The sequence below is a fragment of the Cervus elaphus genome, chromosome 23 (assembly GCF_910594005.1).
Source record: "Cervus elaphus chromosome 23, mCerEla1.1, whole genome shotgun sequence".
Taxonomy (NCBI): domain Eukaryota; kingdom Metazoa; phylum Chordata; class Mammalia; order Artiodactyla; family Cervidae; genus Cervus; species Cervus elaphus.
The window spans coordinates 27,599,042-27,626,012 of NC_057837.1; the positions used below are offsets into that span (position 1 = coordinate 27,599,042).

The window sequence follows — 26,971 nt, forward strand, 5'->3', positions numbered from 1 at the left end:
CATACCCACTCTGGGATACCTCTGTGAAATAGTTTGATTCAGTATTGTGTGAATTGCTTTCTTTTAAAAATCTATAAACATGGAAGTTGTTCCTATTATATGTGGCTAGCATTTTGAGTTTCTTGATATGTCATAGTATTTCCAAAATTTTAGAGTTAAATACAACCAGTTTTCTTTAAATGACACGGTTTTTCTTCTAAGCTAAGGGAAGATTTAGAAGCGCTGAACTGAAACTTCCTTATTAATATTAAAATAACATAATATTTATTAAATATACATCAGTAAATTTTTTATTGAAGTATAGTTGATTTACAGTGTTGTGTTTTAGGTGTACAGCAAAGTGATTTGCAAAGTGATTCAGCAAAGTGATTATACCTATGTAGATATGTTTCATGTTCTTTTCCATTGTGATTTATTACAGAATATTGAATATAGTCCCCTATGCTTTACAGTACTAGTCCTTATTGTCTAAAGATTTTATGTAATAGTTTGTGTCTGCTAATAACAAGTTTGAAGAAACACAGTTAACAAGAAAGCTATTTCTTTCTGAGGCTTGCCTTTCTTCGCCTTCATTTCTACAATGAGAAGAGGCATACCAAAGCCTTGAGAAAGGATTAATTTATAATTAACAGACATTCTCATGATAACCTATTCAGAGTGGGTCATGCTTAGATATTTTCCACAGTAGAATACTTGGACTGTAAATGAAGACATTGTAACCCATTGTTCAAGATTTATTAAAGATAAGCATAAATGATTTGCTCCAGGGGAAAACATTTAGCATCTGGCGACTGAATGATCTTCGTGACCTGACGCGATGCGTGTCACTGTTCCTGTTTGGAGATGTTCACAGAGAACTCTGGAAGACTGAGCAGGGTTCCGTCATAGGGCTGCTCAATGCAAACCCCATGAAGCCCAAGGATGGTTCAGAGGAGGTAAGACTGTTTCCATGGGTTGGTTTGGTTTTTTTGTGGTCTTTATAACTTAGCTGAGTTCTATCAAAAACCTTTGTGCTGGTCTACCTCCAGGAAATAAGTCAAGCTTTTGTATTATTTTGACTCCATTTTACTGGCTTTTTGTTTGTCGTTCATTTCTTACCTTCCATCCAGTATTCTGAATTTCAGACTACGCTAGAGTATTTTATGACAATTTATTTCATTATATTTTTTCAAATTTGTTCCAAGCTTCCTGAAATTTATTTTTCAGTTCTTGGGCTCAGGTTCCCTTCCATCTCCTATAAATATCCTTGATAGCATCAGGAAGGAAGGGTTTATAGTTGAGGAGGGTTTGTTCCGTTTGTGAGTACAATCATAGCTGCAACTTACAAATTTTCATTTTTAATATGACTTTTCACTGTCTTAAGCAGCATTAGAGTTTGAGTTACTACCTACTGATTCTCTAGTAAATTGCAAACCTAGGTACAGTGTGAACACTAACAGTTTCTCCACAGAAGTTAACAAGCGGCTACTACTGCTGTTATAGACACATTATTATATCAGGAGGAGTGAGCAACAAAGTTGTTGACATTCATTGCTTTCTTGAGAGAATAGCAACAAATCTTCATTTATTGGTTTGGAAGGTGTTTGGCCACAAGTAACAGAAAAGCTTCACTATAGTTCTTTGTAATGGTAGACACTGAGGTTTTTGTTTTTCTTGGATAATAAAAAATCCAGACATAGGCAGTGTAGTAATTCCTTGATACCAGGGCTGGTGTCCATGAGTCTCTCAGATTTCCCTCTTGGTCACAAGATGGCTTTGAAACCCTAGCCATCACATCTCCATTGAAGCCAGGAAGTCAGCCAGCCTCTTCACTCTGCTTTTATAGAAAAGCAGATTTCCTGGCTACCTTCCCTGCAGACTCCTACTTCAGTCTCATTGGCCAGAGTGGAGTCACATGACAATCACTAGCTGCAAAAAATGCTGGGAAAACTGGGAACCCACTCCATCACACGAGGCTGAGCATTAGGATTCTGATAGTAAAGACACAGGAGGGAACAGAGAACTAAATGTCTTCTCTCTCTCCCATTTCTACAACTGTTTTACAGAGCACTGGCTTCAAATCCCAGGGCACTTATGAAAAGGATAAAAAGCCTAACTCATGCCAACTGTTATTATATCCGTTCTTGGCTGGTGAGGGGCCATACCTTTGTTTGATTTTAATTCCCATTACCTCTTTTTCTACAGATATGCTTGTCTATTGATCATCCTCAAAAGATCTTAATTATGGGGGAAGCTCTTGACCTGGGAACCTGTAAAGCAAAGAAAAAGAATGGAGAACCATGTACGCAGATTGTGAATTTGGTAGGTTCCAGCTTTGTTGGGGTGGTTTTTGCTAAAGAAAGAAGCTAATAGGAATACATTTTAGGCACTTTACTGGTAATGACCTATTTGGAACTGAGTTTCCTACATAATAGGAAGCATCAAAGTGAGAAAGTAGAATGTGTGGTTAATAATGGCCAGTTTAAAAAGCTGAGAGTGGGGGAAGGATTTAACCTGTTAGGAAACTGATCTTTTATTACCAGCTGATTGGGAAGTATAAGACAGAATTTTAATTTGCCCTCAATTCTTTCTAGTGCTGAAGATCAAACACTAATGACGAAATACACTGCAACCTTATTTTAGCCAGTACATAACTGTATTCTACCTTTTATTAGAACTCTCTTTTTTGAAAAGTAAATAAACATTGTACTGAGATAGAATGCACATACCAGACCATTCAGTTTTGAAGTGCACAATCTAGTGATTTTTAATGTATTCACAGGGTTGTGCAGTCATCTCCACCAGGTAATTTCAGAACATTTTCAGTCCACTTCTAAAAACCCATACCCACTAACAGTAATTCTCCATTCCCCTTCTTCTCCAGTCCTGGCAACTACTCATCTACTTTCTGTCTATAGATTTGCCTGTTCTAGACAATTCATACAGTGGAATTGTATAATGTACAGCCTTTTGTATCTAGCTTCTTTGGACTTAAAATAATGTTTAAGATTCATCTGTGCTATGCTCATGCTACAAAGCCTTTTATCAGCACTTCATTCCTTTTGGTATTTGAATAATACTCCATTGTATGGATAGACTACACTCAGTTTATCCATTGGTTGATAGACACTTAGGTGGTTTTCATGTCTGACTGTTATGGATAATGCTGCTGTCAACATGCATATACAGGTTTTTATGTGGATGTCCATTTCAGTTCCTTTAACTATATACCTGGAGTGGAATTGCTGGATCTGTATTTAGGTTTTTGAGGAACCACCAAACTGGTTTCCCAGGTGGCTTTTACAGTCTCCCTAGCAGTATGTGAGGGTTCTAGTTTCTCTAACACTTTGTTACTGTCTGTCTTTGAGTACAACCATCCAAGTGGATGTGAAGTGGTACTTAGAGCTCTTTGAAAGGACTAGATAATAGGTTCTGGTTTTATCTCTTTTTATTTCACTCATAGCTGTCTAACAGATGAACTAGTGAGCAGGAAATAGGGAGGAAGGATACAGTTGAAAAGAGGTCTCAGGGGAAATGTACCTGGCAGATCACAAGAGCTGGACCATTAAACCTCCATTGTCAGCATCTCTTAAATTTCACCCAGTTCAACAATACTTCACAGTTTTTCTTTGCTCCTTTCACTGTAAGAGTAGCATTTATCTGAAAGTCAACCAGAGAGACAGAAAGGAAACTGATCCTGTTGAGGTAAAATTCACATTATGTATAGTTAACCATTTACATCAGTAATATTTAGTGTATTCACTTTATTGTGCAACCACCAGCTTCAGGTTTCAAAATCTTTTCATCACCCCATTGAAAAACACCCCCTAGCAATTAAGTAACCATTTCCCTGATGACCTGTAATCTGTTTTCTATCTCTGTGGATATATGCCATAAAAGGAATCATACAACGTGGGACCTTTGTGTCTGACTTCTTTCATTTGGCATAACATTTTCAAGGTTCATCCTAGAAACGGACTTTATTTCCATTGTAGAAAGAGGACAAAGGCAGTGGAAAGTACCACTTTTTCTTGTACCCGAATAGTGTGTTCAGAGTTTAGTCCCCTTAACTTTTTTTTCTTAATTTTTATTGAGTGTGGTTGATTTATAATGTTGTGTTAGTTTCATATGTTAGTATACAACAAAGTGAATTAGTTATATATATACTTACACCCACTCTTTCTTAGATTCCTTTCCCATATAGGCCATTACAGAGTACTGAATAGAGTTCCCTGTACTATAGAGTAGGTCCTTACTAGTTATATATTTTATATATCATAGTGTGTGTGTATGAATCCCAATCTTCCAATTTATCAACCCCACTCCACCCCCTTACCTAGAGGATGAACTTCTAAGTTGCTTCTTAGCTGTGGATAGAGAATGATCTCAGAAGTTAGCCAGGAGGGTTTTGCCCACAGAATAGCTCTCTGAGGCTGGGAGAAAGGAGTTGTGTCCATTAACATTGTCCCCGGCCTGTTGCCCTAATGTTGATAAAGCTGCTCTTTCTCTTCACAGAACGACTGTGAGTACTGTCAGTATCACATCCAGGCCCAGTACAAGAGGCTTAGCGCCAGGCGAGCTGACTTGCAGTCCACCTTCTCTGGAGGCCGCATTCCAAAGAAGTTTGCTCGCAAAGGCATCAGCCTGAAAGAACGGCTGTGTCAGGATGGTTTTTACTACGGAGGCGTTTCTTCAGCCTCATATGCAGCCTCAATGTAAGACATTCTCAGAGCTTTGAGGGCTGGGGTCTTCATTTAAGAGTAAACCCAGGACTTCTCTGGTGGTTCAGTAGTTAGGACTCCATGCTTCCACTGCAGAGGGCATGAGTTGCATCCCTGATTGGGGAAGTTCTGCATGCTGTGCTGTGTGGCCAAAAAGGAAAAAATAATAAACACAGTGGTTGTACATTTTTGTCCCAGTCCTCGAAGGTTTGTACAGGTTTTATCTTTTATAACATGCTACCTAAAACAATGTAGCAGAGGAGAAGAGACCCAAAACAAGGTTACTTCATTCCTGGGAAGAGAAGAAAACACTTAGAAAGAGGAGAAACTGAGTCGGGCTATCCTGGTCTTTAACGGGGAGCCCACACTTCCTCTTTGGCTTCTAATGTGAATAGTCCAACTTTGTCAGGACTGATTGGCCACTGAAAGTGTTCATTATAGTGTTGACATCCTTGAAATCATTTCCATCGTGACTGTGAGTGTGAAGTTGTAGATCTCAGAGAACCCACAGTGAACTTAGTGAATGAATATGCAGAGAAACCTCACAGGGGGAGGGGGATACTGCTGAAGCCGGCACTCCTGGGGATCTCAGCCTGTCCCTAGAGTCCCTGAGTAGGTGATTGATGGCCTGTCACCTGACTCTCTAAAATACATTTGAGGCAGGAATTTGGCTCAAGGGAGCTACAGTTGGTCCAAGAATAAAACAGATTTTGTCTTCAATCCAAGAGACACTGGGCTAGAGGACCCTCACTTCCTGTCTTATTTTGTAATATCAACATTTTTAAGATTTAAAATAATGTCTATTTTAGCAAATTGCAAAAGGCAATACACATAACATTTTTTTAAAACGTATGTGCAATTTAGCCAAAAGGAGACAATAAAAACCATTTATAATCCCACCATCTAGATAACTTAGTTTTGGTATGTATGGTTTGGGGGGGACATTTCCCATAAGTATAAATTTTTAAGAGTATAAAATGAAGTCATAGTATGCCTATAATTTGCAATGTTCTTCTTTCCCATAAAAATAATGAATTTTTCTTTGTGGAATATTCACTTAACGGCATTATTTTTAGTGGCTACATAGTATTCTTTTACATGGCTCTGATAATTTAAATAATCCCCTATGGATAAACATTTTTAGTATTTCTGACTTTTAACAATACAAAGCTTCCATTAATATCCTAAATTTTTGCATAGGTCTTACATAAATCCTAGACTTCTTGATAAGTCCTAGTCTTGATCAAAATGTTGGCATATTTTTATTTCTTTTGCCAATTTACTTTTCCAGAATGGCCTTCAAGCAAGTTTGTAGGTTGCCTGTCTTAGGTCTGTGACATAATGCACACACCAGTTATGGGTGGGACCATGGTATTAACTACAGTCTACTTAAAAGGAGCTTTGAGAAACATTGACATTTTGTAACAACTACTTTTCTGCCTTCTTTACCTTATAGAGCATTGACTTGCAGTGGTTTTCATTTTCCTTTTCAGTGCAGCCGCTGTTGCACCTAAAAAGAAGATTCAAACCACTCTGACTAACCTGGTGGTTAAGGGCACAGACTTGATTCTTCAGGAAACTCAACAAAAACTAGGTAAGTTTGTTTCTTTCTCCATCTTAAATTTTTAGTCTTCAGGATTGAAAACAGTTAGTTCCTAACTCTAAATTATACTGAGTGATGTGGCCTAAACTAAAAGAACCCAGCTTCTTTGGCAGCATCTTAAGCAACAGCATATTAATCTTAGCTGTGTCTTAGGTTTTTAAAACATCTTAATGTATCTGGATCTAATAGTGTCCAGCACTAGAATCAGTTATTGTCAACTTCCTGTCTTTCACTAAAACAGATCCAGGTCAGAGAATGCCACCTCTACTCTGTCCTTGGGGCTCTGTTTTATAACAGCAGTCAAAGTCTAGCATGGACCCTTTCCTGTAGTGCATAATCCAGAAATAGTGTGTGAAATGACCCCTCAGATAATAGTATTGTAATCATGCTTTAAAAGTAAGATATTTGTCTTACCTTTGCAGTCCTACTGGTCTGATATTAGAGGTTAAGGTTTCTCTTTTCTCTTGATATTCCATCTACTTCATTTACAAATGAAAAAATTATGAAAGCAGAGTTTAAAAAGGAAAAAGACACATGACAGAAAATAGACTGAATTTTGAATCCTCTAAACCTGATATATATTTCAGGAATGCCCCAGAAGAGCTTGTCTTGTTCTGAGGAATTCAGGGAATTGATGGACTTGCCTACATCTGGAGCCAGAAACCTGAAACATCATTTAGCCAAAGCCAAGTCATCAGGTAGAGTCAGCCTGCACCTGCTCTAGTGTCCACACCTGAGACCCTGCCCCCTCTCAGAACTTCCTCAGCCTGTGGCTTGTGTTTTAGGGATCGTGGGAAGCCAGAAACCTGCTTTCCAGTCTATCTCAGCATCAGCCCTCTTGAAGCAACAGAAGCGGCATATGTTAGAGATGCGGAAAAAGAAATCAGAAGAAATACAGAAACGGTAGGAGCCACAGGTTTAATATTCCCTGTTTAGATTGCTCATCTCATGAATTCTGGGGCTGTCCTAATAGATTTCAGAAATGTGACTTTGGATTTGAGGTGGTTGGCCACCTTTTCAACTTTAAAAGTTTTTAAAAAATAATTTTAGCATACCTTTTAAAGTTATAAAGCATTTAAAGGTAAGTATTTCTGACTGATGCTAGTGAATCCTGAGACCAGATACTACAGGCTGTAGTAATTAATGTCACTGTAGGAAAGAGAAAGTAATGACATACAAAGACAGTTTTGTTAAAAAGGGAAGTAGACTTTGGCCAGTTTGCCACCTGTTTCTCAGTTTTGCCAGTTAGGTTTGTTAATTACAGTCTCAGCCAGTGCATGGCTTCTGCATTTGTTCAGGTCAGTGATAAAATTGAGACACCGAGAATGGAGAGTCATTTGAGAGGCAAAATCAAGTGGAAATGGGTATGGAAAGTAAAAGAATCAAAGACTCTTGAACTCAAGTTTTCTGAATGGTAGTAAAAGCTACTGTCTACAGGCACCCGGTGTATGCTGACCACCATGCCTTACACTGTACACACATCACATTGATCCTTGCCATAATCTGTGAAATGTTATTGTCCTTGTTTTGTGACTAATGTAACTGAAGACCAGAGAGCTAGTAGATGGTGGAGCCAAGTTTAAACTCACACCTACTCCAGTGTCGAACCATTGCTGTCCCAGACCTGGGCTCTTGCAGAGTATGTGGTTCCATGGAGGGGAAAGGTCTATTACGAGTCAAGAAGAGATGCTTTGGAAAAATAGGGGAACAGATTTGGCCTCAGGCAGGTTAGTTTGAGGTCCTGGTAGGCTATCTATAGCAGTATTCATCAGGGGCCTACAGATGACATGAATGTATATGTAGATACATGGACATATGTGGACCTTGTGGGGAGTGGAAAGTACCTGTCAGTTTAAAGGCAGTATGGTTTAAAGTTTTTCAAAGTTTTCCTGGCCAGACATAACTTATCTTTGGGCAGCATCTGGTAGGCAGTTTGCAAACTCAGCCTGGAACTTACAGGAGTGGGGATAATATGGTAGTGAAAAGAAGACTGGCTCAGGATTACCTGGTACTGGTCCTCAGCCTGTAACTTAATGGGCAGTGGGGTCTTGGGCCTCAGTTTCTTCATCTCTACAATGAAAGGTTTGGACAAATGATTTCTGACCTTTGTTGTTTTTACATAGCCCTTGAAGCCACATAAGAAGGGATGGGAGGGAGATTCAAGAAGGAGGAGATATATTATACAGCAAAAACTAACACAACATTGTAAAACAACTATACTAGAAAAATAAAATATCATCTTAAAACTAAAAGCCCATATATAAAATAATCAGTGTGAATTATATTAATAGCACCCTTCTTTTATGACTTCCAAATATATCGTGTGTGTTACCTCATCCTAGTAGAATAAACAAAATACACAGATTCAGTGAGTTCCTGAAGCATCTCAGCTAACCAGAGGGCTCAGAATATAGTCCACAGCTCACCTTCAGGGCTGAAGATGCTCCATATACCGACCCCACTTAGAAAGCCAATTGATAAAATTAGTAATCAGTTCTAAATTGGTGAAACAATTTGCATTTATTCAGTGAAAAATCAGCTAACTGAAGAATTAGTGACGCTAGTTTTGTTTTTACTATGCGCTAATCTAAATAACCAAGGATGGAAAATTATCTTACTGACGACTACTTATCAGCTGGTGGCCTGCCCGCGGTCTCCCAGCCTGTGTGGTTTTGTGCTTGTGTGCATAGTTTGTGACTGCCTTTTTCTTTATAAAGCTTTTTGCAAAGCTCCAGTGAAATCAAGAGCCTAGCTGTGCCATCCTCTTCTCAGCAGCCCCCTTGTCGATCTCCACCAACGGGGGCTAAATTCCCCAAGATGAAAGGAACCCCAACTGCACAGATGCCCAAGCTTGGAAGAGGCATCTCAGAAGGAGATGATGTCCTCTTTTTTGATGAGTCACCACCACCAAGACCAAAACTGAGTGCCTTAGCAGAAGCCAAAAAGGTAACTGGCATCTGTTTCCTTCACCACTTGGGTTTGTATTCTGTGAGACATAGCTGGTGCTTCAAACTTAATATACCTGTGACCAGAAAAGAGTTACCTCATACCTATTTATTGATCATGATAATTAGAGTCAAAGGAATTTTAACTGATAATTTGTACCAACAATGCCATTAATTTAATCCAAGAAAACTAGCCACTGTCTCCACATTATTTCTTGTCAGGCTGTGGGAGATAACATGGAAGAACTCTTATGTAGAAGCCCAGTCTGTAGACAGCTAAAAGCTAAGTTGCTCTGGTTGAAGTGGCAGTTGGGGGTGGTCAGAACCTCTCCTCTTCCTGAGTCACTGAGCCCCCGACCTGAACCTATCTTCTCTGTCCTAGTTAGCAGCTAGAATCACATGAAGAGCAAAGGCTAGCTGCAAGGCAAGCCACCTTCAGTAATAATAATAGCAGTTACACACCTATGTTGCTATTATTCTGTGTCTGTGATTTGTGCATACATACTATTTACTGTGTACAAGTACATGCTTGGCTTGCGTTATCTCGTTTTATCCTTACAACTGCAGCCCTAAAAGATAGGGTTGTCATCTGTCATCTTCATTTTACAAATGTAGAAACTGAAGCTGAACAATTAAGTCAGGTTATAAACTAGTAAGTGACAGACTTGGAATTCTATCTTTTTTCTGTCCTGAAACAAACTTCTAAAATGTTTATGTGGTTCCTTTATGGATCTAAAAGCTTACAGACTATCTGAAGTTAAAAAATAAAGTGAGATTTGGCTTGCTAACTTAGAGACCTGTCTTTCCTTCTTTGAAGTTTTAATAATTATGTTAATAATGCTAAGTAAAATGAAGATAGATTTTGCTAATGTATGTTTGAGAACTGCCAGAATTCACTGGTTAATCACTGGAAAGGGATACAGAGCTACAGACACCTATCTTATTTAGATTTTTATCTCCCTCTCTTTTCTGTTTTCCTAGTTAGCTGCTATAACCAAATTAAGGTCAAAAGGCCAGATTCTTACAAAAACAGACCCAAATAGCATTAAGAAGCTAAAGGAACCCCAGGATGTCCTGGAAGTGAAGGAACGTGTAGAAAAGAACAGCACATTTTCTCCTCAAGGTACTGCAAATGGGAAGCTGTCCAGTGGGAAAGAGACACTACTTATAGAGGAAACATTCCAAAACACAATCAGCCTGAAGACTGAAAGTTGCTCAGTCGTGTCCTACTCTTTGTGCCCCCATGGACTATACAGTCCAGGGAATTCTCCAGGCCAGAATACTGGAGTGGGTAGCCTTTCCCTTCTCTAGGGGATCTTCCCAACCCAGGGATCGAACCCAGGTCTCCCACACTGCAGGCAGATTCTCTACCAGCTGAGCCACAAGGGAAGCCCAATACTGAGAGTGGGTAGCCTATCCCTTCTCCAGCGGATCTTCCCAACCCAGGAATCGAATTGGGGTCTCCCACATTGCAGGCAGATTCTTTACCAACTGAGCTGTCAGGGAAGCCCTCGACATCAAAAGTCATTATTTTTTTTCCACTTTTCCTCTATGGAGAGTACCTCAGTAAAATTTCTGCAGCTGGAACTGATTGTTTTTTATAATCACATTGAATTAAAGTGAGATTATGTACAATTTAAAATCTTGAGATTACTAATTGGATCTTTGCACCTATATGTTAGTATAAAGATTTACTTTGCTTTAAAGGAGCAGACCTTATTTTAAATTGCCCTGTTTTAATTTTTAAAACGGAAGCTGACAGTTGTCACTTTAACCTCAATTTGTAGATAGGAATTTTGTTGTTGTTACCTCTTTTCATAATTGGCCCTTATTTTAAGGTGAAAAAGAGATTATAATTTAGTGATCAAACCTGCCATCCCCTCCCTCCATTCTAGATTGTACTTCTCAATTCACTTCTTCCAAGAGCCTCCAGGGGAGGTAAATTCAGTTTGAAGGGTCTTACGGCGGGGAACACAGAGCTGGGGGAAGCTGAGTTGGTGAGGCACACTGACTCTCTGCAGTTCCTCTGACAGCTCACACTTTCATTCTGCTCTAGCTGAGGATGAATTGGAGCCTGCCAAGAAAAAAAGGAGAGAACAACTTGCCTACATGGAATCTGAGGAATTTCAGACAATTCTAAAAGCAAAATCGAAGCACACGGGGATTTTAAAAGAGGTAAGAAAGAGCCCAGAAGGTCACAGGTAACAGAGCTATCCTCTGACTCGGGTGTTCTGTCATGGGACTCAGAATTTGTTCCTGTAACCTCAGCTGAGACATTAGTTGTATGTTTGTTTGTTTCAATTTATTTTGAAGAACGGGAATATTGCTAATATATTTTAGCTTTGCCTTTGTTGCTTTGAAGAGTATCATTCAACATTATTTAAATTGACTTTGGTATTAAAGTGTTTCAGTCCATATTTTATAATAACTTTATATTGTATAAAAATATCAAGTTACTGTGTTGTACAAGATATCAAAGCAGAGTTGTCCCTCCATAACCATAGGATTTGTCCGGTTGCACTTTAGGAATAATCAGTGTATATTAAAACCATGCACAAGTATTGTAGGGTTGTATATAAATAAAGCTATTAGGTTCAAAAGTTCCAATAGGTTTTCCATCAACGTGGATGCCCTGTAGAACATTCAGAACATCCTTTGATGTATGAGGTACTGTTGGCGTGCACTGTAGAAGGTGTAGCGTTTGTGGTCCCTGTCAGTAGCCGGGGTAGTGGTCACTGAGATAACACAAAAAGTGTTACAGCAGATTTTTTAAATGTCCCTTATTTACTGCCAATATGCCAAATGATCTACCTTTCTTTTGGTTAATAAAGGACTAAGGAGACAATTAAATATTTTTCTACTGGACTCGAGACTTAGGAGAGGAGCTCAAGCAGACCCTGAAATACTATAGAGCCAAATTCCCTGGCACTTTATGCCTTGTTCAGCTGTGCTGACTTGAAATGTGACCACATTCTGTCATGAATAGCTCTCTGCCCTCACACCTTCTACACATTGTTCCAGACAAGCAGGGATTGCTCCTGCCAAGTGCTTGGTCTGAAGAATAGAATCAAACAGATGGGGTGCCATCACTGGGGAGGCATCCAGCACCTCCCATAAACTAGTCTATGTTGGAACAATGGAAACAATTCCCTTCTGGGGCACACTTGAGCTCGTGGCACTGCTAATCATGTCAGTAGTTTAAATTTGTATTTAGCATCTTACACATCACCAAATGCTTTCATGCCTTCTATTTGTCCATTAAGGGCTTATTTCTACTTACCATCTTTTGGGTTGCAGTTCATTGAGCCATGTGTTCATACAGTTAGCTTGTTTCTTCAGGTCTGATTTGATTATTATTAAACAACTGCCTGAGTCTATATCAGATTTGGTTCAAGGTCTTCTGGGTATCATATCACTCCAGGCCGAGGCTGAGCTGCAGGAACGCTATTTTGAGCCTCTGGTGAAAAAAGAACAAATGGAAGAAAAGATGAGGAACACCCGGGAAGTAAAATGTCGAGTTGTGACATGCAAGACGGTGAGTGCAGGAGACAGCTCTCCCTATGGCCTGTCTGTGGGCTCTGTAACCTTGCAGGGTGTGGAGACTCAGTGGGGTGTGGGGCCCATGTTTTGTGACCAAGGCCTACACCCTGCCTGGGTTTGGGGTCATTTAATCAGGCAGGACCCCAGTGTTATCTCTCCTCCTCAGGTTTGTTTGTTTGTTTTTGGCTGTGCTGGGTCTTCATTGCTGTGTGGGCTTTTCTATAGTTGCAGCCATTGGGAGCACTGCTCTCTAGTTACAGCTTTGGCTTCTCTTGTTGCAGAACACAGGCTCTGGGACCACGGGATTCAGTAACTGCGGCTTGTGGGCTCTAGAGCACAGGCTCAGTAGTTGTGGCACATGGACTTAGTGGCTCTGTGGCATGTGGGATCTTGCTGACCCAAGGATTGTACCCATCTCTTGCAGGTAGATTCTTTACCACTGAGCCACCAGGGAAGCCACCCTTCTCAAGTTTTAACATGTCCTCAATCCTTAGTTCCCAGTCCCTGGGGCCTTAATTGAAAAATTTGACTTGGCATCAGATGTGATCAACCACTTTTGTTCCCTTCTGCTCAGGGCCTAACGTAAATGTCGCCCCGAAAAGTTCTTTCTGTACATGTTTCCTGGCATTACCATTCCTTTTGAATATGCCTGCATGACTAATCAGCATTGTGAGCATGTGTAAGAGGAAGAAAAGGCTTAGCTTACAACTTTCTCTGACTTTATTTTTAAAACCTTAGATTCTCCTTTATATTTGGGGGGCAGCACTGAACCAACTACTCCTTTGAGAAAGTGTAGACCCTTGGGAATCAGTAAAGCCTTTCCCTTAGATGACAGCTTTTCCTCTGACAAGATGGCCATATTAGGACAGAGCTGGTGTATTCCTTTCCTGTTGCTGCTTAACAAATGACCACCAACTGGGGGCTCAAAACAGCACAGATGTATTGTCTAACAGTTTTATAGGTCAGAATTTTATATGGGTTTTGCTGGGGTGAAATCCAGGTGTCAGTAGGGTGCTTTCCTTTCTAGAGCTCTAGGGGAGAATCCATGTCCTTGCCTTTTCCAGCTTCTATAGCTTGCCTACATACCTTGACTCATAGCCCCTTCCTCCATCATCAGAACTAACAGTAGGAGGTGGGGTCCTCTCAGCACGTGGCTCCAACCTCCTTTCCTCTCTCCCACTCTTGAGGACTCTTGTGAATCCTTTGGGCCCACCTGGACAATCCAGGATAATTTCCCAGTCTTAACTGATGAGCAACCTTCATTCCATCTGCAACCTGAATTCCCCTTTGCCAGTAACATAACATACTTGTGAGTTCCAGGGAATAGGGTGTGAGTATCATGAGAGGATTATTTTGCCTAACACAATTGGTGTACCACTGTACTCTGCCCTCTTTGAGGCTGCTAAGGCCAAAAGTTGTTCATCTAGACTCAGTGTGATTATCAGAAATTACATAGCACTGTCCTGACTCTGTTTCAACCTTCACCTACCATTTCTTGTTATGTTCAGTCCTTTTAAGGATCAAAATTAAATTACTTAAGCTCTTTCTTGGTTTTACCGCTTATGAAATAGGAGTAGTAATAAGCTTATAATCCTTTTCAGAGGCCTTATAAGAGAAAGTGAAAAAGCAGCTTATCATCCTTCCCAAATAGGCCCCATGCCTATAACCTGTAGTCTTATAATCAGGGACTAGAGTGAATACAGGGTAGACCAACTAAAGTGAAGTCGCTCAGTCGTGTCCGACTCTTTGTGACCCCGTGGGCTATAGCCCACCAGGCTCCTCCATCCATGGGATTCTCCAGGCAAGAATACTGGAGTGGGTTGCCATTTCCTTCTCCAGGGGATCTTCCCAAACCAGGGATTGAACCCGGGTCTCCCGCATTGCAGGCAGACACTTTAACCTCTGAGCCACCAGGGAAGCCCAACTAAAGCTACTTAGAAATTTCCAGTCCTTTTCTTCTTCTCCCTAGCTATTGTCTTGATTGTCACAGAAGATTACTGTGAATTTTACACCTGAAGTTGGGGCAAACATGAGAAAAAATGGTATTAATAGGGGAAAAGTCAAGAAATCACAGGGATCACTGCACCTGAAAGATGGTAACTCCACTAGTCACTGCCTGGTAGTGACAAGAGAACGGAAGTTCTGAGGAACAGGCCGCGTTCATGGCAGCTGGCTCCTCTCTCCTTCAGACCTCTTGACCAGATCTTTGTGCTGGTTCTGTGCAGTGTGCCTACACCCACTTCAAGCCTCTGGAGACCTGCGTCAGCGAGCAGCATGACTACCACTGGCATGACGGTGTGAAGAGGTTTTTCAAGTGTCCCTGTGGAAGCAGAACTATCTCCCTTGACAGACTCCCCCAGAAGCACTGCAGGTATAAGAATTCCTGGGGTTCTTGGTCCCATAGGCTTCCTGAACCTTTTTGCAATTCCCGGGTAATGCTGTTCCCTAGAAACTTCAGATGGTCCTTGACCCCGAGAGAGTCAGCCTTGTTCTGTGCCTTCTTACAGCTCCTGGGCCTCCCTAGCTGCTCCTGGAGGGAAGGGATCCTTCCCCTTTCACACCTGTACCCCCAATACTAAATATAGTGCCTGACACTAGGTTATCAGAAATGTTTGTTGACTAAATGGAACCTGGGTGGTGTGGGTTGTATGATGTTGATTCTTGGAATTTGAGGCAATTTCGCTATCACTTTTAGTCTTCCCTAGAATGTTTCACCAGCATATCCTCACTACTTTTGTTGTTGTTCACTTATTTCATTTGGGTTGTTGTTTATTTCCTGGAGCCCAAACTTCACTCTCATATCAAGTTTCTCCACAGCTGATTTGGAATGAGGGTGGGGGTGGAGGAACCCAAACCCCATGCTGGTTCATCCCCTTATCAGAGCTGGTTTGTGCATTTTTTTTTAACAATTGAGATTAGAATTGTTTAAAGTACTTATTCATATACTGATACTTGACTTCTCTCCACAATATTGTAACAGCAAGAGCTGTTTTACACAATAGAGTATCAGAGAAATGTGATCATTAAGGATAAGGAGTAAGTGCAACTCAAATGAAAGAATATGATGCTTTTCAGCCCCCAGGTGGCACTGTTACTTTGTTAAGAACTTGTGCTTTCTCTGGTCTCTCTCTTGTCAATTCTTGATCTAGAGCAGAAATGGGCAAACTTTTTCGGTAAAAGGCTAAATGGTAATTACATTAGGCTTTGCCAGCCCTGTGGTCTGTTTCACCACTACTCAAACATGTTGTTGTGCCAGTCATAAGTAATACTCAAATAGACATGGCTGTGTTCAAAAAAAATTCATGAAAACTGTAGCAGACTGGAGTTGGCCCACATGTTATAATTGACAGTGAGCTGTGTGTAGTATCATCATTGATCTGGTAGTAGGCTGTGAAAGTTCTCTCAATAGATACTGAACAGGTCTGTAGCTGGGGAACGTGATGGAAAGGCTCCGGGCTAAGTCCTTTGCAGCTGATGCTCGGAGTGGTGTCTAAGGAAGATGGGGAGAAAGGATGAGCCTGATGGGGTGGCCCTGTGCCCAAGACCCTCTCAGATCCAAGGCAACTGGGAGCCACAGTCCCATGACTTCACTGTATTTCATTTGTTTCTCTCTCCTCAGTGTAAAATTGCTAGAAAATAAGCTATCCCCATAGTATCCCCCTGCCTTCTCAGGGTTGGACTCAACTACCATGTTAAACAATGAGAATGAATCTCTAGGGCCTTTGACTAAAGAGAGTGAAAAATCTCTGGACCAGGAAAAGATTTTCTTCCTGTTGTGTTGCTTTGGCCCCAAACTAAACAGTGCCCTTTCAGTGGAAAAGTCAAGATATCACTGTCTTCCCTGTTCTCACTACTGAAAACTGGGAAGCATTGTTCAAACCCAAAGGAAGAGTAATCCTCTCTTACCACAACCGTTGAGTTCCAGAAAAGGAGAAAGGAACAAGCCATGGGCTTCTTCTTGCTGTAGGCTGGCTTTCTCCGTCTGAGGGTCATCCCAGTGACCTTCACTGGAAACCAGGCTCACTCTCCTCACCTGTAGAGTGCATAGCCCTATTCAGCCCTACCATTTGAAATTCCTTTTCTGAAGTATCTGGCTCTTGACAGACTTCAAACCGTTGCTCAGATCACTGGTGTGTGTATTTTCAGTAGCAGTAGAATGTAAACTGGAATATGAACCTCACCTTAGTGAGCTTTGGCTTAAATGAGGTGGATCTCAAAAGTCAAGGAGCACTATTATCTTCATGTGTGTGGACCTGTAACCTCATCACTGAGTCAATCCCATCTTTTCTGTTTTAGTAACTGTGGCCTCTTCAAATGGGAACGGGACGGAATGTTAAAGGTATGTCATCTATAAGGTGATAGATTTTAGTGACCCATGCAAATACTATTGACCCATTTCTTATTAAACTGTTTCTGTTTTTCTAGGAAAAGACAGGTCCAAAGATAGGAGGAGAAACCTTGTTACCAAGAGGAGAAGAACATGCCAAATTTCTGAATAGCCTTAAATAGCCCTGACTTCAAACAGGTACCTACAGCTTACATTGCCTCTTATGGTTCTGGAAAAGCATAAAGTTTTGGCTCTGAACTGCCCATGTTCCTGATTGACACAGTCGAATACTGTTAAGCCTACAACTTTGCGTTGGTTTAACCTCAAATTTAACATGACCTTTAAGTGGAAAATCAAGATATCAAAAGGTAGATAAAGAGTTGTGTTTCTCTGTCTCTTGGGTTATAGAGTATGTGATGTCACTTCTTAATCACAGTAAGGTTCTGGTATTTATGTGGACAGCCAGAGGCAAAAGAATGAATTTGGCTCAGGTAACCTGCCTAACTTCTGTGCTTCAGTTTCCTCGTCTGTAAAATGAGGAAGGTTGGACTAAATGATCTTGAAATGTGCTCTCAAAACTCTAAATATAACATTTTGCCATTTAGAAAATTATGACCATCACCCTTGATATAGTCTCACTATATTAACATTAAAACCCAGGTTCCTTCTGTTGATTCTGCTGTTAACGTCCACTTTGTTCTTGGAAATCAAGTCACTGACCCACGTGGCATTTCAGTTCATATCTATATGGCTCTTTGTGCCCTTACATTATTGTGGAGCTCTGTAATGGAAATACCTAAAATTTCATCATTTTAAAATATGGTTGTGTTTAAATATGGCTTAAAGAAACTGAAACCTCTAACCAAAACAACTGTAAAACTAGAGAAACCATGAAGCCCGTTTGGAAAACAGAAACATCCCACAAGGAGAATTCTGTGGAGTTTCCGATTTGCAGATAATGTTTATTAGACACACTAAGAATTTTAGATCAGGGATCGCTGGGACTTGTGGTTTTGCTCAAGTCTGGGCCCTTCAGCACAATAGTTCTGGGACTATGGCTGAGGTGCCCATCCTCAGTTTCCCCATCAGCAAAATGAAGGTGATGATGTCTTGGTGGCATGGACTCTTGTGAGATAGTGCATGTGTGCCAGAGCACAGTAGGTGTGACTTTCATCATCAATGAGAGAAATGGAGCTTCCCAGGTAAGAGCACAGAGACCTGAGATGTTGTGGGCGCCTGGTCAGAAGGGTGATGATGGAGGTAGACCGTGGTGGATGGCCTCAAAGGAACAGACAGATTGTGCTGGAGAGGGAGTCCAGGGTCAAGCTCTGGGTTAGGTAACTAACTGCGTGCACGTTGAGAGGAAGCTCTGGAGGGATGGGAGGTAGATAGCCCAGACATTCAGATGCACCAGGCTCCCCACCCAGGGAAGATCAAGGTGGTGACAGGACGCAACTCTGGGGCAGCTAGCCCCCAGGGCAAGACCTATACAGTCTGAGGTTGCAAAGGGCACATGGGACTGGGGACTGTGAAGTGAAGGTCACTCAGTCGTGTCTGAGTCTTTGTGACCCCATGGACTATACAGTCCATGGCGTTCTCCAGGCCAGAATACTGGAGTGGGTAGCCTTTCCCTTCTCCAGGAGATCTTCCCAACCCAGGGATCAAACCGGGGTTTCCTGCGTTGCAGGCAGATTCTTTACCAGCTGAGCTATGAGGGAAGTCCAAGGTGGACTGTAACACATTGTATACAAACATTAGGTGCTCAGTAAGCTTCTAAAGAAACAGCAGTTTTAAGAGCACTGAGGGCTGGAAGAATGTGGTCAGCACTCCCGGTGAGCAGGATGGGGTTTCATTGGGTCAGTTCCGTCTTGCCCTACACCCAGCTCAGAGGGGCCCATAACGTCTTAGGTATCTGCCCTGAACCAGCCCAGGTTTTGGTGTCACCAGCAGGAATTAGGGTATATGACTCTGGCAGGGTCGCAAGCAGAAAAATAGATGGGGAGGTGAGTGTTACTCATCGAAGATCCTTTCCAGGTCGGTCTTCAAGCACAGATAAAAATGTTGAGGACTGGCTTTCAGAGCAAAACAAAGGGTTGAGTGGCAGCACATGAGGGTTTCCGTGAACCAAAAGCGGCTGAGGTCCTAATCATTTAAGCCAGGTCACGGGTACATGGAGACTGGTGCTCATGTCTGTATTGTCATATGTGTTGTAAGATATCATGATGAAAGGTAAAAACAAGCAACCCCAGTTTTTCTTTTCTGTGATACCTACCAATTATTCCTTGGGGCAGTTATTGTTCCTTCCTCCAGTCTAGTGCTATATTTTGAGCGTTGCTGTGGCAGAAAACTTATTTTAGTGGCTTTGTTTATCCACAATGTATTATATGATATAAATATCATATATTTATCTACAAATATACAAGCTGCTAGCTTGTATATTTTAGTGCGGTTCAATTTCCAGGTGCCAAGCCCAGTGCTACCCTACTGGTGTGCATTGAATGTTGGGTGGATGGAGAGATTTTAAAAATTGTGAATACAAGGAAGTTAATAAATGTTTTCTGAATTGTTCAATGCTGTAAAAGTGCTGCACTCAATATGCCAACAAATCTGGAAAACTTAAGCAGTGGCCACAGGACTGGAAAAGGTCAGTTTTCGTTCCAGTCCCAAAGAAAGACAATTCCAAAGTATACTCAAAACTATCGCACAGTTGCACTCATCTCACAAGCTAGCAAAGTAATGCTCAAAATTCTGAAGCCAGGCTTCAACAGTACATGAACCACGAACTTCCAGATGTTCAAGCTGGATTTAGAAAAGGCAGAGGAACCAGAAATCAAATTGCCAACATCTGCTGGATCGTTGAAAAAGCAAGAGAGTTCCAGAAAAACATCTACTTTTGCTTTATTGACTATGCCAAACCCTTTGACTGTGTGGATCACAGAAAACTGGTAAATTAAAGAGAAAGGAATACCAAAATCCACGAACTTATGGACACCTTACCTTTGACAAAGGAGGCAAGGATATACAATGGAAAAAAGACAACCTCTTTAACAAGTGCTGCTGGGAAAGCTGGTCAACCACTTGTAAAAGAATGAAACTAGAACACTTTCTAACACCATACACAAAAATAAACTCAAAATGGATTAAAGATCTAAATGTAAGACCAGAAACTATAAAACTCCTAGAGGAGAACATAGGCAAAACACTCTCCGACATAAACCACAGCAAGATCCTCTATGACCCACCTCCCAGAATATTGGAAATAAAAGCAAAACTAAACAAATGGGACCTGATGAAACTTAAAAGCTTTTGCACAACAAAGGAAACTATAAGTAAGGTGAAAAGACAGCCCTCAGATTGGGAGAAAATAATAGCAAATGAAGAAACAGACAAAGGATTAATCTCAAAAATATACAAGCAACTCTTGAAGCTCAATTCCAGAAAAATAAATGACCCAATCAAAAAATGGGCCAAAGAACTAAACAGACATTTCTCCAAAGAAGACATACAGATGGCTAACAAACACATGAAAAGGTGCTCCACATCACTCATTATCAGAGAAATGCAAATCAAAACCACAATGAGGTACCATTACACGCCAGTCAGGATGGCTGCTATCCAAAAGTCTACATGCAATAAATGCTGGAGAGTGTGTGGAGAAAAAGGAACCCTCTTACACTGTTGGTGGAAATGCAAACTAGTACAGCCACTATGGAAAACAGTGTGGAGATTTCTTAAAAAACTGGAAATAGAACTGCCATATGACCCAGCAATCCCACTTCTGGGCATACACAGTGAGGAAACCAGATGTGAAAGAGACACGTGCACCCCAATGTTCATCGCAGCACTGTTTATAATAGCCAGGACATGGAAGCAACCTAGATGCCCATCAGCAGATGAATGGATAAGGAAGCTGTGGTACATATACACCATGGAATATTACTCAGCCATTAAGAAGAATTCATTTGAATCAGTTCTAATGAGATGGATGAAACTGGAGCCCATTATACAGAGTGAAGTAAGCCAGAAAGATAAAGAACATTACAGCATACTAACACATATATATGGAATTTAGAAAGATGGTAACGACAACCCTATATGCAAAACAGAAAAAGAGACACAGAAATACAGAACAGACTTTTGAATTCTGTGGGAGAAGGTGAGGGTGGGATGTTTCAAAAGAACAGCATGTATATTATTTATGGTGAAACCGATCACCAGCCCAGGTGGGATGCATGAGACAAGTGCTCGGGCCTGGTGCACTGGGAAGACCCAGAGGAATCGGGTGGGGAGGGAGGTGGGAGGGGGGATCGGGATGGGGAATACGTGTAAATCTATGGCTGATTCATGTCAATGTATGACAAAACCCACTGAAAAAATAAATAAATTTTTTAAAAAAAGAAAAAAAAAAGGAATACCAGGCCACCTGACCTGCCTCCTGAGAAATCTGTATGCAGGTCAAGAAGCAACAGTCAGAACTGGATGTGGAACAACAAACTGTTTCCAAATAGGGAAAGGAGTACATCAAGGCTGTATATTGTTACACTGCTTATTTAACTTATATGCAGAGTACATCATGCAAAATGCTGGGCTGGATGAAGCACAAGCTGGACTCAAGATTGCCAGGAGAAAGATCAATAAACTCAGATACACAGATGATACCGCCCTTATGGCAGAAAGTGAAGAACTAAAGAGCCTCTTGATGAAAGGGAAAGGGCAGAGTGAAAAAGTTGGCTTAAAGCTCAGCATTCAGAAAACTAAGATCATGGCATCCAGTCCCATCACTTCATGGCAAATAGATGGGGAAACAATGGAAATAGTGACAGACTTTATTTTTGGGGGGCTCCAAAATCATTGCAGATGGTGACTGCAGCCATGAAATTAAAAGATGCCTGTTCCTTGGAAGAAAAGCTGTGACCACCCTAGACAGTGGATTAAAAAGTAGAGACGTTACAAAGTTCTGTCTAGTCAAGGCTATGGTTTTTCTAGTAGTCATGTATGGATGTGAGAGTTGGACTATAAAGAAAGCTGAGCGCCAAAGAATTGGTGCTTTTGAACTGTGGTGTTGGACAAGACTCTTGAGAGTCCCTTGGACAGCAAGGAGAGCCAACCAGTCTATCCTAAAGGAAAGCAGTCCTGAATATTCATTGGAAGGACTGATGCTGAAGCTGAAGCTCCAGTACTTTGGCCACCTGATGCGATGAACCAACTCATTGGAAAAGACCTTGATGCTGGGAAAGAGGAGGAGAAGGGGACGGGAGGAGAAGGGGAGGAGAAGGGGACGACAGAGGATGAGATGGTTGGGCGGCATCACTGACACGATGGACATGAGTTTGAGTAGGCTCTGGAAGTTGGTGATGGACAGGGAGGCCTGGCGTGCTGCAGTCCATGGGATCACAAAGAGTCAGACTCTACTGAGCCACTGAACTGAACCGATAGGTCAAGCATGTGGGCTACTCCATTTAGGAGAGTCCTCTGCTTGGGCAACCTGAGTTTCCAAACACCATTTGACCCAAGTGAATACTGTGAAATGACTGAGTCAGTTGGTAGGATTATTATTTTGAGATTTAAACTCTACCTAGAAATAATACATATTTCTCCCAGGATGGTATTATAGTAGGAACATAACTCTTAAAAGGACGTGGTTGTGGGAGATAGTTGATTCAGGTTTTCAAGAGCCAGGAATAAATTTCACATGCCCTAGATTCCATCAGAGTCTGCTCTTTGTGTAGAAGTTTCTCTGTCTGAGGCTTGTGTTCCCTTATGGTCACACACTTTTAGGAATATTTCACTTTCCAGGAGGAATGTATTTTTGTTCTGTTTTTTAAACAGAGAAAATGTTTAAATCTCAAAAATAACCAAAAGCACTTGAAATTCTCATATTTTTGATAGCTCATTTCAAGTAGATATGTTTGTCCCATAAACTTAAAACAGGTATGGGTCTGAAGTAGGTCACACCTGAGCAGCCACCTGGACACTGAGCTGCAGGTTGCTCTTTGAAGACCCCTCCCTGTATAAGAAACATGTTCTTGTTTGAACCAAGGGTGTTGTGAGAGTTCAGATTCACTTCTGTATATGTTGTGCAGTAACATTCTTATAAAGGTGAATGGGTGTGCTGAATGTAGATGCCCCTGTTTTTAAATTTTGAATAATTAAAAATATAATCTAGTTACTTCTCAATTACTCTAGGTTTTGGGGGGCTTCCACTGGGGATGCTGTTTGTGTGTGTTTTGTTAGAATATTCAAGGATGAGAGGGGTAGGTGTGCTGGAGGGGCCGCATACTCATTTACATTAAAAGTATGGTTCATCACAAGGCCATTCTTTAATCCTCCTACCCTCTTTACCAATGTGTGTTAATAGCAGTGTAGGAAAAATAAATAAATAGCAGTGTAGGGCTTAGTGTATAATCAGAAAAGGGAAAGCACATGGTGGTCTAAGCACACAAAAATGGTCATGTCCTCCATGGTTGATCACAGTATTCTGATCTTCACAGTAGATTTTTTTCTGTGCCTTTTTTTGTGAGGGGGGTTTATTTTGTTTGTTTGTTTTGAGCATGCACAGTTTGCAAGATCTTAGTCCTCTGACCAGGGATTGAATCCAAGCCACAACAATGAAAGCCCAGAATCCTAACAGTAGGCTACAGAGAACTCCCTGTGCCTTTTTTCGTTTAGAGGAAGGAAGTGGCTTTCTAAAGAAAATTATCTTTCTCTTGAGTTTTGTTTCCTTCTGTCTGAACAACAGAAGGAAAACTGAACTAATTCAGGTAACAGTGATCCAGAATAGCAAATAAGAAGCTTCTGAATGAGGACTGTGAAATTGTCTCCAAAGAGAACTGAAAACATTGAATTTTCAGCTTTTAAAATTTTCTAGTTTTCAACTTTTAAAAACATTACAAATTGATGTATAGGAAATTTGACAGGGAGTGATTGCATGAGTTGAGTTTTTGTGTAAAAGTTGATGACAGAAATAAAGCTAGATGTTTATAAGAGACTAAATGTGTCTGACAACATTAATTTTTTAAATTCAGGAGTGTAAATCTGTTTGCCCGAGTTGTCACTGATAGCAGCCCATCTCAGCCTCTGCTCTTACAGGTAAAGCAGACACCGGATGCCATGGGGAGAGATTTGGAAACAGCGCCACTCCCAAGAAGGATGATGGGCTCCAAAAATGAAATTCTGTATTGTCAGTATTGAGGAAAGAAAGAACGATGTATCTAAAGAAAACAACAGGTACAAAAGGTGGAAGAAATCCATGGGCATAGCTTGACAGTAGTTTGTGGAAAAGCTGTGGAAATTTCGAAAGTTAAAGAGAGCCAAGAATATCGCCACACAGCTGAACTCTCCAGATCAAATGGAGACGAGACCTGCCTTGTCCTACACAGTCGGCCACATAGCCAATAAAATTGACTTGCGTTTTGGAGAAAAGCCAGACAGCGGTAATTGAGGTGGTGAAAACTCAAAGCCTTTTCACTGAAAAAGGAAAGAAAGACTAGAAATATATATACAGTGGGTTTTTGTTATTCATAGTAATTGTTTCATGAAGCTACCAACTGAGCTAGCAGATACACAATCACTGCTCCTAGAGGAAATACAGGTTAGGTTTCCATGAGCCTCTAGTCACGTTTTGTTCACTGGCCCAATAAATAACTTTATAGTATATATGTTTGTTTAAAGACACCTTATTTAATATATATTGTTGACTCATTAACATGGAACTCGCAGTCAACAGCCCTGTGACTCCTGACCAAATGAAACTGAGCTCAGCACATGGGTTTTCTCTGGATGATCCATGCATCCCATCCTTCTTGCCCTCAGGAACACTAGATCATACTTCAGCACTCCACTTGGGAGCCATTTTCAACATCAAAAGCACCTCAGAAAAGCACAACAGTGTGACAGACGTGGCGTGGAAAGGACATTTTTTTACAGTATCAGAGCTGAAATTAGCAAAAAATGTTGCTTTGACCTCATCTAGGAGCAACTCAAGTTTCTTGTTAGTCTGCGCATGTGTGTGTCCATAGTGACCACACAAAAAACACCACAGGTACTGTTTTTGGAATTAGAAGTAAAATTTAGTTATTAGGTGATTTTGGAAAAACACAGAATCCACAAATAATGAGGAACAACTGTGTAATATTTCCCAAAACAGGGCCAGACCAGAATTTTTCTCATTTTGCAGATTAGAAAATTAAGTGATTTGAAACATGGATTGCAACTAAGTCTGTGATAATGTTGCTTAAGCAGAGACTTCGCTATTGGTATTTTTTTAAGTCAACTTTATTAAGGGCTAAATTTCACACAGCAAAGAGCACACATATTAAGTATATTGTTTGGTAAATTTTGGCAAATTTATTCACCCACATAACCACCACCAAAGGCATGATAGAGGGCATTGTCATTACCCCAAAATGTTGCCTTTGCCACTTCCCAGTCAGGCCACATGCCCTAGTCACATCCATCACTGAGCTGTTTAGATCCGTTTCCAAGAGTTTCATATAAATGGAGTCAAAACAACATACTCTTATACGTCGCATATTTTGAAATAAAGCCATGTTGTTGCCTGTGTCCATAGTTCATTTTTTATTGTTTAATATATCATAGTATGGATATGTCATTTATTATGTTACTATATGTCATTATTCACCTATTGATAGATAATTTGGGTTGAATTGTTTCTAATTTGGGGCTGTTATGAATAAATAACAATATTCAGATACAAGTCTTTCTGTGGATATATTTTTGTTTTTCTTAGGTATCAGTAAAGAGGAGTGGGATTTCTGGAAAGTGTGTGTTTACCTCTGTAAGAAACCACTAAAATATTTTCCAAAGCAGTATGACTTTACATGCCTATTAATGATGCATGAGGGTCCCATTTGCTCCACATCCTCACCAGTACTTGGTATTGTCAGCCTTTTTAATTTTAGCCATTCTGATGGGTGTATCTTATTGTGGTTTTAATTTGCATTTCCCTCATGACATCTTTTCCTGTGCAGTTGGCCATTTGTATATCTTTTTGGTGACGTATCTGTTTACTTTCTTACTAGGTCAAGATGAAAGAATTCTTTCTGTGTTCTAGATGCAAGTGCTTTTTGCAGATATGTGTTACCTAGTTTTAGCTTTACTATAAAAGGTCTTCTCTCATAGCTCAGTTTGTAAAGAATCTGCCTGCAATGCAGGAGACCCCGGTTCAATTCCTGGGTCAGGAAGATCCACTGGAGAAAGGGATAGGCTACCCACTCCAGTATTCTTGGGCTTCCCTTGTGGCTAAGCTGGTAAAGAATCTACCCGCAATGCAGGATACCTAAGTTCGATCCCCGGGTTGGGAAGATCCCCTGGAGAAGGAAAAGGCTACCCACTCCAGTATCCTGGCCTGGAGAATTCCATGGACTGTATGGTCCATGGGGTCGCAAAGAGTTGGACACAACTGAGCGACTTTCACTTTCACTTTTCATTAGGTCTGTGATCCGTTTCACATTAATTTCTGTTTAAAGCTGTGAGTTAAGGATTATGGGTCATTGTTTTCCAAATGAACATTGAATTGTTACAGTACCACTCAGTGAAGATGCTATAATTTTTTCATTGTATTATTTTCACTTCTTTGTCAGAAAATCAGTTGACCATTAGGGTCTACTTCTGGACTTATTTCTGTTAAATTAATCTTGATGTCATTCCTTATGCTAGTACCACTGTCTTAGTTACTGTAGCTGTGTAAGTGTTGGAATCAGGTAGTATTAGTCCTCCAACTTGTTCTTTTTAAAATTTGTTTTGGCAATTCTAGGTCCTTTGCATTTTGATGTGAATTTGTGAATCAGCTTATCAATTTCTACCCCAAAAACCCTGCTGAAAATTTTATTAGGAT

General features: G+C 40.7%; 1 protein-coding gene across 5 annotated transcripts in view; it reads left to right on the forward strand.

The window, feature by feature from the left end:
• MCM10 (minichromosome maintenance 10 replication initiation factor) overlaps positions 1-26,313 on the forward strand; it is a 38,942-nt gene extending 12,629 nt beyond the window's left edge. For 4 of the 5 annotated variants that reach the window (XM_043884113.1, XM_043884111.1, XM_043884114.1 and 1 more), the window contains 14 exons: positions 768-935; positions 2,185-2,301; positions 4,495-4,694; positions 6,194-6,294; positions 6,891-7,001; positions 7,089-7,206; positions 9,021-9,249; positions 10,230-10,371; positions 11,305-11,423; positions 12,670-12,783; positions 15,014-15,159; positions 17,085-17,127; positions 17,214-17,313; positions 24,205-26,312. In XM_043884113.1, coding sequence (XP_043740048.1) covers positions 768-935; positions 2,185-2,301; positions 4,495-4,694; positions 6,194-6,294; positions 6,891-7,001; positions 7,089-7,206; positions 9,021-9,249; positions 10,230-10,371; positions 11,305-11,423; positions 12,670-12,783; positions 15,014-15,159; positions 17,085-17,127; positions 17,214-17,297 — 1,692 coding nt within the window. In that variant the 3' untranslated portion in view covers positions 17,298-17,313; positions 24,205-26,312. Of the gene's footprint in view, positions 1-767; positions 936-2,184; positions 2,302-4,494; positions 4,695-6,193; positions 6,295-6,890; positions 7,002-7,088; positions 7,207-9,020; positions 9,250-10,229; positions 10,372-11,304; positions 11,424-12,669; positions 12,784-15,013; positions 15,160-17,084; positions 17,128-17,213; positions 17,314-24,189 lie in introns of all 5 variants that reach the window. The other variant, XM_043884112.1, reaches the window with a different exon arrangement.
• Positions 26,314-26,971: the final 658 nt, after the last annotated feature.